This window comes from Giraffa tippelskirchi, chromosome 3 (genome assembly GCF_054371585.1).
Source record: "Giraffa tippelskirchi isolate mGirTip1 chromosome 3, T2T-mGirTip1v1.2.pri, whole genome shotgun sequence".
NCBI classification, from domain to species: domain Eukaryota; kingdom Metazoa; phylum Chordata; class Mammalia; order Artiodactyla; family Giraffidae; genus Giraffa; species Giraffa tippelskirchi.
The window spans coordinates 23,435,611-23,449,589 of record NC_137277.1 but is presented as its reverse complement, the minus strand read 5'-3'; the positions used below and the strand labels follow the sequence as shown (position 1 = coordinate 23,449,589).

The following is a 13,979-nucleotide window of genomic DNA, read 5'->3' as shown; positions in this document are numbered from 1 at the left end:
ATGTCCATTGAGTCGGTGATGCCATCCAACCATCTCATCCTCTGTTGTCCCCTTCTCCTCCTGCCTTCAACCTTTCCCAGCATCAGGGTCTTTTCAAATGAGTCAGTTCTTCGCATTAAGTGGCCAAAGTATTGAAGTTTCAGCTTCAGCATCAGTCCTTCCAATGAACACCCAGGGCTGATCTCCTTTAGGATGGATTGGTTGGATGTCCTTGCAGTCCAAGGGACTCTCAAGAGTCTTCTCCAACACCACAGTTCAAAAGCATCAATTCTTCAGCACTGGATCATATAGTAACTCTAGTTTTAGTTTTTTGAGAAATCTCCATGCTGTTTTCCACAATGGCTGCATCAATTTACACTCCCACCAAGAGTGTACGAGGGTTCCCTTTTCTCCTCATCCTTGCCACCTTTTGTTATTTGTGGTCTTTTTGATGACAGCCATTCTGACAGGTCTGAGGTGATATCTCACTGTGGTTTTGATTTGCATTTCCCTGATGACTGGCGGTGTTGAGCATATTTTCATGTGCCTGTTGGCCATTCGCATTTCCTCTTTAGAAAAATGTCTGTTCAATTCTTCTGCCCATTTTTTAACTGGGTCACTTGTATTGTTTTTGGCTGTGACTTGCAGCTTGCAGGATCTTAGTTTCCCAACCAGGAATCAAACCTGGGTCCCCAGCAGTGGATGCATGGAGTCCTAACTACTGAACCACTAGGAATTCTCAGGTTGTTTGTATTTTTGATGTTGAGTTGTATGAGCTGTTTGTGTATGTTGGCTATTAATCCCTCATTGATCAGTCGTATCATTTGCCAAGTATCCTTTCCCGGAGAATGCTGTTCTTACCCTCCCTAACACCCCTTCCCTGCCTGTGTCTCCAGCGTGTCCCCTTGATCGTGGCTGCATGCTGTCGAATCGTGGAGGCACGGGGCCTGGAGTCCACAGGCATTTACCGAGTCCCAGGCAACAATGCAGTGGTGTCCAGCCTGCAGGAGCAGCTCAACCGTGGCCCCGGGGACATCAACCTGCAGGACGAGGTGAGTCTGACTCGGGGGTTGGTCCATGGAAGGGGGCCAATGTGGTGTGTTCATTGTACCCTGTGATGTGCGCGGCACTGGGCCAGGGCACCAAGATGGGCACGATGGGACTTGCCTTTGCAGACCAGCCGCAGGGATGGGCCTCACCTGGCTGCAGCCTAACAGGTGGATGCGGTCAGGGCCTGGGAGCCCTGAGGCAGAGGCTGGCAGGTGACAGGTTTTTGGGCCTGGAGGATGACTAGAGTTCATGAAAGCCGGGGAAAGCCAGGAAAGGGCACTCCAGGCAGGGAGCTGGCCTGGGGAAAGGCGTGGCTCTGAAGGCTTGCTGGCAGTCACCATGCCTTCTCTGTAAAGGGCCAGATGGCAAGTATTCCAGGCTTTGGTTCTGTGGTCTGTTGTACACCCTCCTCCTCCTTGTTCTCTTTCTTCTTCATCTTCACAATGTTTATTTGTTTATTTATTTACTTATTTTTGGCTGTGTTGGGTCTTCATCGCTGCCCAGGCTCTTCTTTAGTTGCAGCAAGTGGGGGCTACTTTCGAGTTGCGGTGTGTGGGCTTCTTAGTGCTGTAACTTCTCTTGTTGCGTCGCACGGGCTCTAGGACTCGTGGACTTCAGTAGTTGCAGCTCTCGGGCTCTAGAGCATAGGTTCAATAGTTGTGGCACACGGGTTTATTTGCACCATAGCACGTGGGATCGTCCCAGATCAGAGGTTAAACCCGCGACTCCTGCATTGGCAGGTGGATTCTTTACCACTGAGCCACCAGGGAAGCCCTTCTTCACAACATTTTAAAAATGCAAAACCCATTCTTACCTCAAGGGCCACACAAAAACAGGTCATTGGCTGGGTTTGACCTATGGGCCATGGTTTGCAGACCCCTGGTTAAAAGAAAGGGAGTATATGGAGTTTGCTGGAGTGGCCAGCAATGTCGGTGGCTGATCAGATGAGACAAGACTAGCCTGTGAAGGGATCTGACAACGACACTTAAGAGTTTGAAGCAGGTTATAATAACAGTGGAATATAACCAATCCCAAAGAAAGGCAATGCCAAAGAATGCTCAAACTACCGCACAATTGCACTCATCTCACACGCTAGTAAAGTAATGCTCAAAATTCTCCAAGCCAGGCTACAGCAATACGTGAACCATGTACTTCCAGATATTCAAGCTTGTTTTAGAAAAGGCAGAGGAACGAGAGATCAAATTGCCAACATCTGCTAGATCATCATAAAAGCAAGAGAGTTCCAAAAAAACATCTATTTCTGCTTAATTGACTATGCCAAAGCTTTTGACTGTGTGGATCACAATAAACTGTGGAAAATTCTGAAAGAGATGGGAATACCAGACCACCTGACCTGCCTCTTGAGAAATCTGTATGCAGGCCAGGAAACAACAGTTAGAACTGGACATGGAACAACAGACTGGTTCCAAATAGGAAAAGGAGTACATCAAGGCTGTATATTGTCACCCTGCTTGTTTAACTTATATGCAGAGTACATCATGAGACACGCTGGGCTGGAGGAAGCACAAGCTGGATTGCTGGGAGAAATATCAATAACCTCAGATATGCAGATGACACCACCTTTATGGCAGAAAGCGAAGAAGAACTAAAGAGCCTCTTGATGAACGTGAAAGAGGAGAGTGAAAAAGTTGGCTTAAAGCTCAACATTCAGAAAACTAAGATCATGGCATCTAGTCCCACCACTTCATGGCAGATAGATGGGGAAACAGTGGAAACAGTGGCTGACTTTATTTTTTTGGGCTCCAGAATCACTGCAGATGGTGATTGCAGCAATGAAATTAAAAGACACTTACTCCTTAGAAGGAAAGTTATGACCAACCTAGACAGAATATTAAAAAGCAGAGACATAACTTTGTCAACAAAGATCTGTCTAGTCAAGGCTATGGTTTTTCCAGTAGTCATGTATGGATGTGAGAGTTGGACTATAAAGAAAGCTGAGCACTGAAGAATTGATGCTTTTGAACTGCAGTGTTGGAGAAGACTCTTGAGAGTCCCTTGGGCTGCAAGGATATGCAACCAGTCCATTCTAAAGGAAATCAGTCCTGGGTGTTCATTGGAAGGGCTGATGTTGAAGCTGAAACTCGATGTGAAGAATTGACTCATTTGAAAAGACCCTGATGCTCGGAAAGATTGAGGGCAGGAGGAGAAGGGAACGACAGAGGATGAGATGGTTGGATGGCATCACCGACTCAATTGACATGAGTTTGAGTAAACTCTGGGAGTTGGTGATGGACAGGGAGGCCTGGAGTGCTGCAGTTCATGGGGTCACAAAGAGTCAGATATGATTGAGCAACTGAACTGAACTGAACTGATAACCTTTAAAAATTGTGCATCACTATGCTACATACCTGCGGAGAAGGCAATGGCACCCTACTCCAGTACTCTTGCCTGGAAAATCCCATGGATGGAGGAGCCTGGTAGGCTACAGTCCATGGGGTCGCTGAGAGTCAGACACGACTGAACCGCTTCACTTTCACTTTTCCCTTTCATGCACTGGAGAAAGAAATGGCAACCCACTCCAGTATTCTTGCCTGGAGAATCCTAGGGACGGCGGAGCCTGGTGAGCTGCTGTCTATGGGGTCGCACAGAGTCGGACACGACTGAAGCGACTTAGCATAGCATAGCATGCTATATACCTGGGGGCTTCCCAGTGGCACTAGTGGTAAAGAACCCACCTGCCAATGCAGGAGACATGAGACACAAGTTTGATCCCTGGGTCGGGAAGATCTGCTGGAGGAGGGCATGGCAACCCAGTCCAGTATTCTTGCCTGGAGAATCCCATGGACAGAGGAGCCTGGTGGGCTACAGTCCATGGGGTCACGAAGAGTTAGACATGACTGAAGCAACTTGGCACACACATGCTATACACCTGAAACTTATATAATGCTGAACATCAATTAGATCTCAATTTTCACGAAAAGATGTGTTTAAAGCATGAAAAAAATTACATAGAAGGACTCTGGTTCAGTTAAGATAGAAAAAGCACACTCTGATCAGTTTTTCCTAGTGATTACATCTAGAAGTCCTGGACAGAGTATATAAAGTAAATGTCAAATAACTCTGAAAGGTGCGTAACAGCAGACTGGGGAGGAAGAGTGCAGCCTTCCAGAGATCAAGGCCATCTAATGCAAACTCCCAAAACGTCTGTCCTGTCTAAAAATGTTTCTGTGCTTTCATTACAGTTTGTCCTCTTCTGCTATAGAGTGAAACATTAGTGTCTCTAACCAGTGTTCACAATCCTGTTTTGGTATTTCCTCCAGAATTCTACTCTCTCATCTCCCCTTTCTCTTGTGCTGTGAGCTGAATCATGTCCTCCCAAAATTCATACATCGAAGCCCGAACTGCCAACATGACTGTATTTGGGGATTGGGCCTATTGGGAGGTAATTATGGTGAAATGAAGTCAGGGCTGCGGTATGATAGGGTAAGTGTCCTTTTGGAAGGAGACACCAAAGAGCTCCCGTCTTCACCCTCTCCACCTCGTGAAGATACAGCAAGAAGGTGACTGCCTGCAAACGAGGAAGAGAGCCCTCACGGAAAACTGAATGGGCCGGCACCTGGATCTTAGATTTCCCAGCCTCCAGAGTTGTAAGAAAAGAAATTTCTGTTGTTTAAGCCAAAAAAAAAAAAGAGTTTGCAGCAGGTTAAATGTCAATTATATCACAATAAAACTGGGGGAAATATCCAAATAAACATTTCCATTTAAAAAAAGAGTTTGCAGTAGGGCCAGTGTTTCCCAGAATCCTAAGGTTCCCCAGAGGTGCTGTGGGAGGCTGAGGGCAGGTCAGGACCTGCATCCCTGCTTGAACTAGAGTTACCTGCTTTGCTCTGTCTGCTTTTTATTTATTTTATCTTTGGCTGTGCTGGGTCTTCGTTGCTTTGGGTGAGCTTTCTCTAGTTGCCGCCAGCAGGGGCCCCTCTTGGTTGTGGTGCGCCGGCTTCTCATTGTAGTGGCTTCTCTTGTTGCGGAGCAAGGACTCTTGGGAGCTCAGGCTTTAGTTGCATTGGCTTCAGTAGTTGCAGCACGTGGGCTCAGCAGCCATGGCACACAGGCTTCATTGCCCCGCGTCATGTGGAATCCTCCTGGACCAGGGATCAAACCTACTCTCCCCTGAATGGGCAGGCAGACTCTTTACCACTGGATCACCAGGGAAGTCCTTCTGTCTGCTTATTTTAATGTTGATTTTTTTACTGGACCAAAGAGACTCTGCTGGAAAAGATGTTTCAGAAAACCATGAATTTGGGCAGTAAAGTCCTATGAGTCACATACTCTGAAGCTGTATGTGAAGATATAAGACAGTCTTCCTGCCCGTAGGAAGGAGCTTAGGAGACAATATGAGCACATGTGAAATAGTGGACGAGAGAAAAGGCTGGTTCTCATCAGGGACCAGATTGTGTTTCCCAGAGAAGGATCTGAGTGTCAGAACAGAGAGTGGACCCACCTCTTGGGCTTGGCAGTGGGGAGGGTGAGGCCCAGGGCCAAGGACAGAGGGCTTTTGGTGGCTTCACTAAAGCCTTTGACCTTGAGCTAATGGACAATGGGGAGCCTTGGATGGTTCTTCAGTTGGGGAGGCATAAATGAGAGTAGGGTTTGAGAAGTAGGGCTTTAGCATATGCCTAATGGGTATGTGGCCTTCCCTGGTGGCTCAGCTGGTAAAGAATCCGCCTGCAATGTGGGAGACCCTGGTTCGATCCCTGGGTTGGGAAAATCCCCTGGAGAAGGGAAAGGCTACCCACTCCAGTATTCTGGCCTGGAGAATTCCACGGACTGTATAGTCCATGAGGTCGCAAAGAGTTGGATACAACTAAGCACCTTTCACTTCACTTCAATGGATGTGAACTAAGGAGGCCCAGAGCGGGATGTCTAGGGAAGAAATTATCCATTTTGTGGGAGGAGTCAGGAGGACTCAGTGGTCCCAGGGAGATAATGGGGATGGGAGCAGCTCTAGGACTTGGCTGCCCGAGAGGGAAGAAGGAGGGGTAGGAAAGGGGCCAAAAGTTTGAGCTGCGGACTGGTGGTATCTGTCCTTGGCAGACCTGGGGTGTAGGACAGGAAAGAGGATGTGTCATGTAGCGACCCGTTGCACTTGGGCTTGTTGATGAACATTCAATTAACTATCAGTTAAGAAGAAAGAACCATTGAGCTATGGACCCATTGTAATGAGTACTGTATTGCTGAGTTGTGTGTCTTTGCTGGAGGATTCTGTTGCTTTCTGAACATGCCTTGTTCTGAGCAGTTCCTATCCGGGGAGGATTTTGCATAGGGTGATGGCGCCCCCTGGTGCACAGAAGGGACACTGACCTGGCTGTTCTTCATTCTTGTGTTCAACAACCATTTGTTTAGCCCAGTTTCTCAACCTTGACACTTTAGGCAGAAGAATTCTTTTTTTGTGGGAGGTTGTCTTGTGCACTGGAGGAAGTTTAGCAGCATCCCAGGCTTCTGTCCACTCGATGCCAGTGGCATGCCCCAGTTGTGAAAACCAAACGGTTCCAACGTCCCTGCTTGAGAATTTGTGATTTAGACCAGCAGGAGTCGGCATCAGCAGGTCCAATGGGCAGGTTCATGTGGGGGTGGGTTTTGGTCACTTCTGTCCCCCACAGTGCCTGCACCAGGGAAGGTATAGTCTCCTTTCTGTGGAGAGACAAATGTCCAAGCCCACTGGGCTGGCTGGAGCAGGGGGCGCTGGGACTAGGGGCTCAAGGGGCTTGGACCTAGCTGGGGACTCTGTTCTGCTGTAATGGGTATTCTTAGCCCAGTGACCCCTGGTCTGGGCAGAGCTGGATATGGTATCAGTAGATCCCAGAGAAGGCCAGAACCAGGCTGGACTGGGCTCTAGGGCTGGACCAGCATGGAGGTGTGGGCACCGGGACAGCGCATGACTGCAGCCTTATGTCTTTGCCCCCTCCCCAGCGCTGGCAAGACCTCAACGTGATCAGCAGCCTGCTCAAGTCCTTCTTCCGAAAGCTACCTGAGCCTCTTTTCACCGATGGTGAGTTGGGGGCAGACGTGGAGGATGGAAAGGGGAGGGAATACCTGTCTACGCTGCGTCCTGACTGCTTTTTAAATTGAGTGTGTGGTTTTACTTTGGGGGATTAATACAAAAGAAACACGTGCTTGTAAAAAACTTCATCGGTACCGATATAAATATAGTGAACACAGAGGTCCCTGTCATCTTCCCATTTCCTGTCCACAGAGGTTATGCTAACACTTCCTGGGCATGTGCTGTGTGCTAGGCACTACTCCCTTCAACTCCATGAGTAGGTACTATTATTTCCACCCCATAGATGAGGGAGCTGCTGCACAAAGAGGTTAAGTGACTTGCCCGAGGTCACAGAGGTTGTAAGTGTCAGAGCCAGAATTGGACCCCAGGCATCTGTCCCCAGAGCCCAGCTCTTGGCCGTTTGCTGCACTCCGTGTTAACAGTGCGCTGTTTGCTCCCAGGCCCTCTTACACGGGGCTTCCCTTGTGACTCAGCTGGTAAAGAATCCACCTGCAATGTGGGAGACCTGGGTTCGATCCCTGGGCTGGGAAGATCTCCTGGAGAAGGGAAAGGCTACCCACTCCAGTATTCTGGCCTGGGTCGCAAAGAGTTGGACACGACTGAGCAACTTTCACTTTCCTTTTCCCTCTTAGGCGTGTGACAAAGACACACATGCCTACATAGGGCTTGCAGTTGGGTGAGCTGAGTGGCACGCTGGTAGCTGGCTCTGAAAGGAATAAAGCTGTGATGATAGAACTTTCCAGTTTCTGTAGTATAGATACCCCCGCCATGGCTGTCTTCAGGCTCCCAATCTGCTGTCACCGACATGAGCTGGGACAAGACAGACACAGCCAGTTGTCAGGAGTCCTGTGAGCGAGTGGCTCCGCTGCCTGCGTGGTTCTCAACAGAAGGAGGCTCGTTAATTTTGAGATTCATTCGTGTCAGTACAAAGAGCTCGACCTTGTTTTCCTTTTAAATCAACCACATAGTGTTTCCCGGCCTGAATAGACAATAAGTTGTCTAATCACTCCCCTTGTTGTTTAGTTGCTGTGTCGCGTCTGACTGTTTGGTACCCCATGGACTGTAGCCCACCAAGCTCCTCTGTCCATGGGATTTCCCAGCCAAGAATTCTGCAGTGGGTTGCTATTTCCTTCTCCGGGGGATCTTCTGACCCAGGGGTCAAACTCATGTCTCCCGCTTGGCAGGCAGATTCTTTACCACTGAGCCACCTGGGAAGCTCAATCACTCTCCTACTGATGGATATTTAGATTGTCTTCACAGTTTTGCTATTTCAGTACATGTTACAATGACTTTCCCTGACAATGTCCCTGCATGCCTGGACCAGGGTCCCAGAGGTAGATTCTTAGACATGGACTCGCTGGCTCAGAGTCCTGGAAAACATTTTTGAAAGCTAAAGTCAAGTTGCATGCTGGGGAGCTGACCCAAGCTCACACTCCCACCAGCGGTGTAAGATATTTTGCTTTCCCACATCCCCATCACACTGGATGATGTTATTAATATTTTAAAGTTTTGCTGATCAGAGGGGAAATGGCATCTCATACTATTGTTTTCATTTTCATTTCTGTCATTACTAGGAGATTAACTGTTAATGGATTCTGTACTGAGATACACACATAAACACGAGTGTTTAAGAATGCCTTATGATTATAAAAATATTTTCTAATTTTTCCCAATACTTGAATAACTTATTTTTGACTCTGTAATGCAATTAAATTTGTTTGTGTATTACATGAGCTAGAAATGGATTTATTTTCCCAACAAGATAGCTAATAGTCGCTGGGACATTATTGACACCACCATCCTTCCCCACTGACTTGAAGTGCTATCGGGAAGATCCCCTGGAGAAGGGAATGACAACCCACTCCAGTGTTCTTGCCAGGAGAATCCCATGGACAGAGGAGCCTGGCAGGCTACAGTCCAGAGGGTCGCAAAGAGTCGGACATGACTTAGCGACTAACACTTTTTCATGTAGATCCACAGGGCCTGTCTCCCTCCTTTCAGTCCTGGCCTTTCATCCCCTTTCCCTGTCAGTGTCACGTTGCCTGAGCTGTACTATCTTTTTAGTACATTTCAGTATCTCACAGTGCAAATCCTCCCTCATCATTCTTCCCTTGGAGAATATTCTTGGCTGTCTTTGCACATTCTCTCATCCAGGTGTATTTCAGGATAAACTTACCACGTTCCCTTTTTTAGAGTTCCCCGTGGACTTCTTCTGAGGGGAGTTGGGGGAACCTTGATACAGATGGGGAAGGGTGTTTGGAGGCTGAAAGGACCCTCCCTCTTTCTAGGTAACCTCTCTCCTAACCTCGTGGTGTCCTTGTCCTGGAGCCTGGGCCAGGGACCCCTTCACCAGGGTTAACAGGCAGCTGAGGTCTAATTTCTTCCCAAATGAGCCCAGCTGGGCTACTCCAGGTCAGGTGCACGTCTGAGGGCAGCTACAGTGGGTTTGGTCACAGGAGCACAGGGCCCTGGCACCCCCCCACCAACTGAAACAACCTCCGCACAAACGTGACCTCCCTGCAGGGCCTCCTCAGCCTGGAAGCCCCCCTCTCTAAAGAATCCTCACTGTTCTAGACAAATACAACGACTTCATCGAGGCCAATCGCATTGAAGACTCGAGGGAGCGCTTGAAGACGCTGCGGAAGCTGGTAAGGAGACGGGGTGCTGCTGGGCCAAGGGCAGACGGCACAGGCGAGCGCCGTGGGAGCCCAAGCCCAGGGCCACCAGCTTCCCATGTGACCTTGGCAAGCCCTTCTCCACTCATGGCCTCAATTTCTCCATCTATCCGCGGGGGACAGTTAGAGAGTGGATTCCAGACCCCCTGAAATATGGCAGCGGAGCCCCTTTGGGGGGTGGTGGGGAGGCAGAAGCCGTCACAGCCTGGTCCCATGCCCCTTCTTTCTCCCACCCAGATCCGGGATCTCCCAGGACACTACTATGAAACACTCAAATTCCTCGTGAGTCATCTGAAGACCATTGCTGACCACTCGGAGAAAAACAAGGTGGATCGAACTCCAGTTTGAAGTGAGGGGGAGGGAAGCCAAGTGGGGTCTCCTCAGCATATTCTATTCAATAAGCTCCTCCAGGTCAGATAACCTCAAGCTTCACTGGCCCCACCCTCCTACCTAGGGGGTCCTTCTGTCCCCCTCCCACATACTGGCCAGTACTTCTTCCTGAGCTGGCTTCTGAATTTCTGAGGGTCTTAAGAGGCGGAGAGCCTCAGCACCTGTGTCTGGTGGAATCTACCCTCTGACTGAGCTCGGATCCTTTGTGTTGCATTTTCCTAAGTGAAGTGAAGTGAAGTCGCTCAGTCGTGTCTGACTCTTTGCAACCCCATGGACTGTAGCCTACCAGGTTCCTCCATCCGTGGGATTTTCCAGGCAAGAATACTGGAGTGGGTTGCCATTTCCTTCTCCAGGAGATCTTCCCGACCCAGGGATTGAACCCGGGTCTCCCGCATTGTAGGCAGACGCTTTACTGTCTGAACCACCAGGGAAGCTCGCATTTTCCTAAGCAAACCCCTATAACTTCTAGTTCTGCAGTGGGGGAGAGTGAGGGGACCTACAGGATTCCTGCCAGTCCAAAACACCCTTGGGATGTCCGGTGGGTCTTCACTCTGGCCTCTCCCACCGTGGAACAGTACGGGTGTCCAGGTGGGGAACTGCCCGTGAGAGCTGGGCCTGGGGTTGAGTCGGGCTGAAATCCGGCCTATTCTCTACTTACCAGGCACCTCCACGCCCAGCAAGGAGGCACATGGCTCCAGGCCAGGGCCAGCTCAGGATGTGGTCGGGCTGGGGGCCAGAGGGGCCCAGAGTAGGGAGGCCCAGGGGACTGGAGGTCAAAGCTCACAGGGATAATTAACACTGACCTGCTTCCCTCCCCTGCCCAGATGGAACCCCGGAACTTAGCCCTGGTCTTTGGGCCGACGCTGGTGAGGACGTCTGAGGACAACATGGCCGACATGGTGACCCACATGCCTGACCGCTACAAGATTGTGGAGACGTTGATCCAGCACGTAAGCAGCCTCCCTGGGCACCTGGCTCCTGCTCGCTGGGATGGGTGTGCTCAGAGAACGATGTGGAAAATGCTCCGGGGGTGCAGGAGGCCCTTCAGAAGCAGTAGGCTGCATTTTAAGGCCAGACGGGTATGAGTCCTGAATGCCTGTCCCCAGCGGGAGAACCAGGAGGCCGCTGAGTTTCCAGGATGCGTGTGCGGGTCAGAGGGAGGAGGAAGGTCAAGGAGAGGAGCTGCTGGGTTGGAGGGCAGAAGGGGTCAAAGAAGGGGTGCCTTCAGAAGGTGACCCCCGGGAGAGGTGTCCAAGCAGAACCGGGCAGACAGGTGGGACAGCACTCTCCCTGCAGGCCCACTGAGACTTTAGGGAAAAAATGGCGATTCCCTGGGGGAGGGGGAGGCGTAGGCAGATAGGGCAGGGCGGATGATGGGCTGGGGCTGGATCCTGGCTGCATGGTCACTGTGTCTTGGGCTGGTCACCTTCCTCCTTAAGGCTGCCTGGAGGCCCCACTAGAGCTTGTGGTTTCTAAGGAATCTTATTATCCACCACAGGATGAGAACCCAGAATGGCCAGCAGAGGGCGCAGGAGGCTTTTTTTTTTTTCTTTCTTTCTTTTTTTTAAGCGCCAAACCCAGGGCAGCACTGCCCCCTTCTGGGGCACTCAGAGATGTTTTTATGAATCATTGATTTTTCCATTTCCAAATCTTGGTGGGACCTGTGGTTTAACCCACAAAGAATGGAATCAGAACCCTCCTGCCAGGAGAAATAAGATGGGCAACTGGTCAAGAAAAAGTTTTGCTTCCCTGGTGGCTCAGTAGTAAAGAATCCACCTGCCAATGCAGGAGATGTGGTTTCGATTCCTGGGTTAGGAAGATCCCCTGCAGTAGGAAATGGCAACCCACTCCGGTATTCTTGCCTAGAAAATCCCATGGACAGAGGAGCCTGGAAGGCTACAAGTCCATGGGGTTCCAAAGAGTCGGACATAACTGAGCACATATACATAACAAGCAACAACAACAAACAAGGGAAAGGAACTTCAGCTTCCCCCACCTCATAGACACTTTAGGGAAGGGAAGCCAGGTCCTGTTACTCCTATTTCACAGATGAGGAAACTGGGGCTCAGAGAAGCAAAGTGATTTCTTCAAGATCACACAGCTATTAAGTAGCAGCCTCAGAATTTGAAGGCAGGTCTGTCTGACCAACTCCTCTGCTTTACTCCCCACCGAATGGGAGGGCCGACTTCTGGGCCCATCCTAGAGCTGGCTTTTGAGTGAGCGAGGTGGTCCGAGTTAGCCAAGTGAGGCCGTGGGTAGACTTTGGTCACGCTGGCTGGCCTTGCCTGCTTCTTTCCTTCCTTCACTGCGTGTCAGAGCTCTGAGCCATAGGAGGGTATGTCGAGGCCTGTTCTCACTAACATTGGGACCACCAGCCCGGAGGCCCACTCCAGAGCTGCTGGGAAGGCCAAGGCTGCTGGGCAGTGTCAGGGATCCTGATGAGGCCTTGGTCTGGGGAAGCTTTCGTCCCTTGGAAAAGTTCAGCTCCCCAAACGAGGAACCCATGGAGCCCCCATGAGTGTATGCTTGGTGGGGAAGGCAGTGAGGAAGAGAGGGAGACTGGCCCCCTGACTTCTAGCAAAGTCCAAAGAAGCCCAAAGCCTTGGTCAGCCCAAAGCCTTGGTCAGCTGGAGTGTCAGGACCTTCAGGGAGATGGGAGGCCCAAAGTGTGTCCACTTTCCCGACCCTAGGGTCTCAGGGGGACATCCCCAGCCAGTGGCAGCATCTTTTCTGGGTAGGGTGGGGGAGGTAGAGCACATTGGTCTCCATCATAGGTGTAACCCCAGTACTGACTCTGTGCCTGGCATAGAGTGAACCTTCAGTGTTGGTTGAATGAATGAATGAATAAATAAATGAATTGCTGTTGAAGTTATGCCAGTCTGGGCATTCCTACCAAGGGAATCATTCCTGGGGATTGACCAAACATGCACCTCTCCATTTTCTGCCCCCTTGGCATTAAAGTAATCAGCCCTGGATGATTGTCAGTTGTTAAGAGAGTGAGCTGCCTGCTCATTCACACTGAGCCCACTTAGCCCACCCACCCAAGTTGGCCAGAGTCTGTCTAGCACAGAGACTCTTGAGCCTGGGTAGTCCCAGGGTAGTCCTGAGCCCAGGCAGGGCAGGACTTGTGGCATCAGTTGCTCTGGCTCTGAGCCCCTGGCCAGTGAGCGGGTGGTTGGAGTTCATGGGTGACATGACCTCCCGTCCCACTGGGAGTTTCAGCTGTGACCACCCCCGCCTCCCTGCCTGGGGCCCCTGTGTTCCAGGGAACTTTTAAACAGCAGAGCTGGAAGGAGCCTTAAGGTATGAGACCTGACCCTGCACTGTACAGAGGGCGGAAACCAAGGCTTGAAGAGGAATGGTGACCTGCTCAGGGTCCCACAGCCAAGATATGGGCTGAGTTATGAGCAAACCTAAGTGTTCAGCCACCTGGCAGCAAGTCACCAGCCAGCTCATACCCGTGATTACTAAGCCAACTGAGACCGAAACAAAGACCATGCCAAGGCATTTCTTCATTTATTCACTCAGCAAACGTGGTGATTCCTACTGTGTGTGCACTGGAACTTCTCACCCCAGCACTAGTGACCTTTGGGGCCAGATCATTGTTTGTTGGAGGCTGTCCTGTGGCTGGTAATATGTTTCGTAGCATCTCTTGGCCAGATGCCAGGAGCCTCCCTCCACTTGTGACAATTGAAAATGTCTCCAGATGTCACCAAATGCCCTCCTGGGGACACAGTCACCCCAAGGGGGTGGTAGAAGTACTGGTGCAGGGGTTCAGGACACTGCCCCTGGAGCCAGCCTGCCTGAGGCTGAACCCTAGTTCTGCCCCTTATATGCTGTGGTGTCTTGGACAATTTACTTAC

At 50.4% G+C, this 13,979-nt stretch overlaps 1 protein-coding gene across 8 annotated transcripts in view; it reads left to right on the top strand.

Moving 5' to 3' along the window:
* Nucleotides 1-13,979, top strand: part of ARHGAP23 (Rho GTPase activating protein 23) — an 82,943-nt gene that overhangs the window by 55,970 nt on the left and 12,994 nt on the right. For all 8 annotated transcript variants that reach the window (XM_081582318.1, XM_081582317.1, XM_081582316.1 and 5 more), the window contains 5 exons: nt 876-1,031; nt 6,961-7,039; nt 9,626-9,699; nt 9,964-10,053; nt 10,941-11,066. In XM_081582318.1, the coding sequence (XP_081438444.1) occupies nt 876-1,031; nt 6,961-7,039; nt 9,626-9,699; nt 9,964-10,053; nt 10,941-11,066 (525 nt within the window). The remainder of the gene's footprint in view (nt 1-875; nt 1,032-6,960; nt 7,040-9,625; nt 9,700-9,963; nt 10,054-10,940; nt 11,067-13,979) is intronic.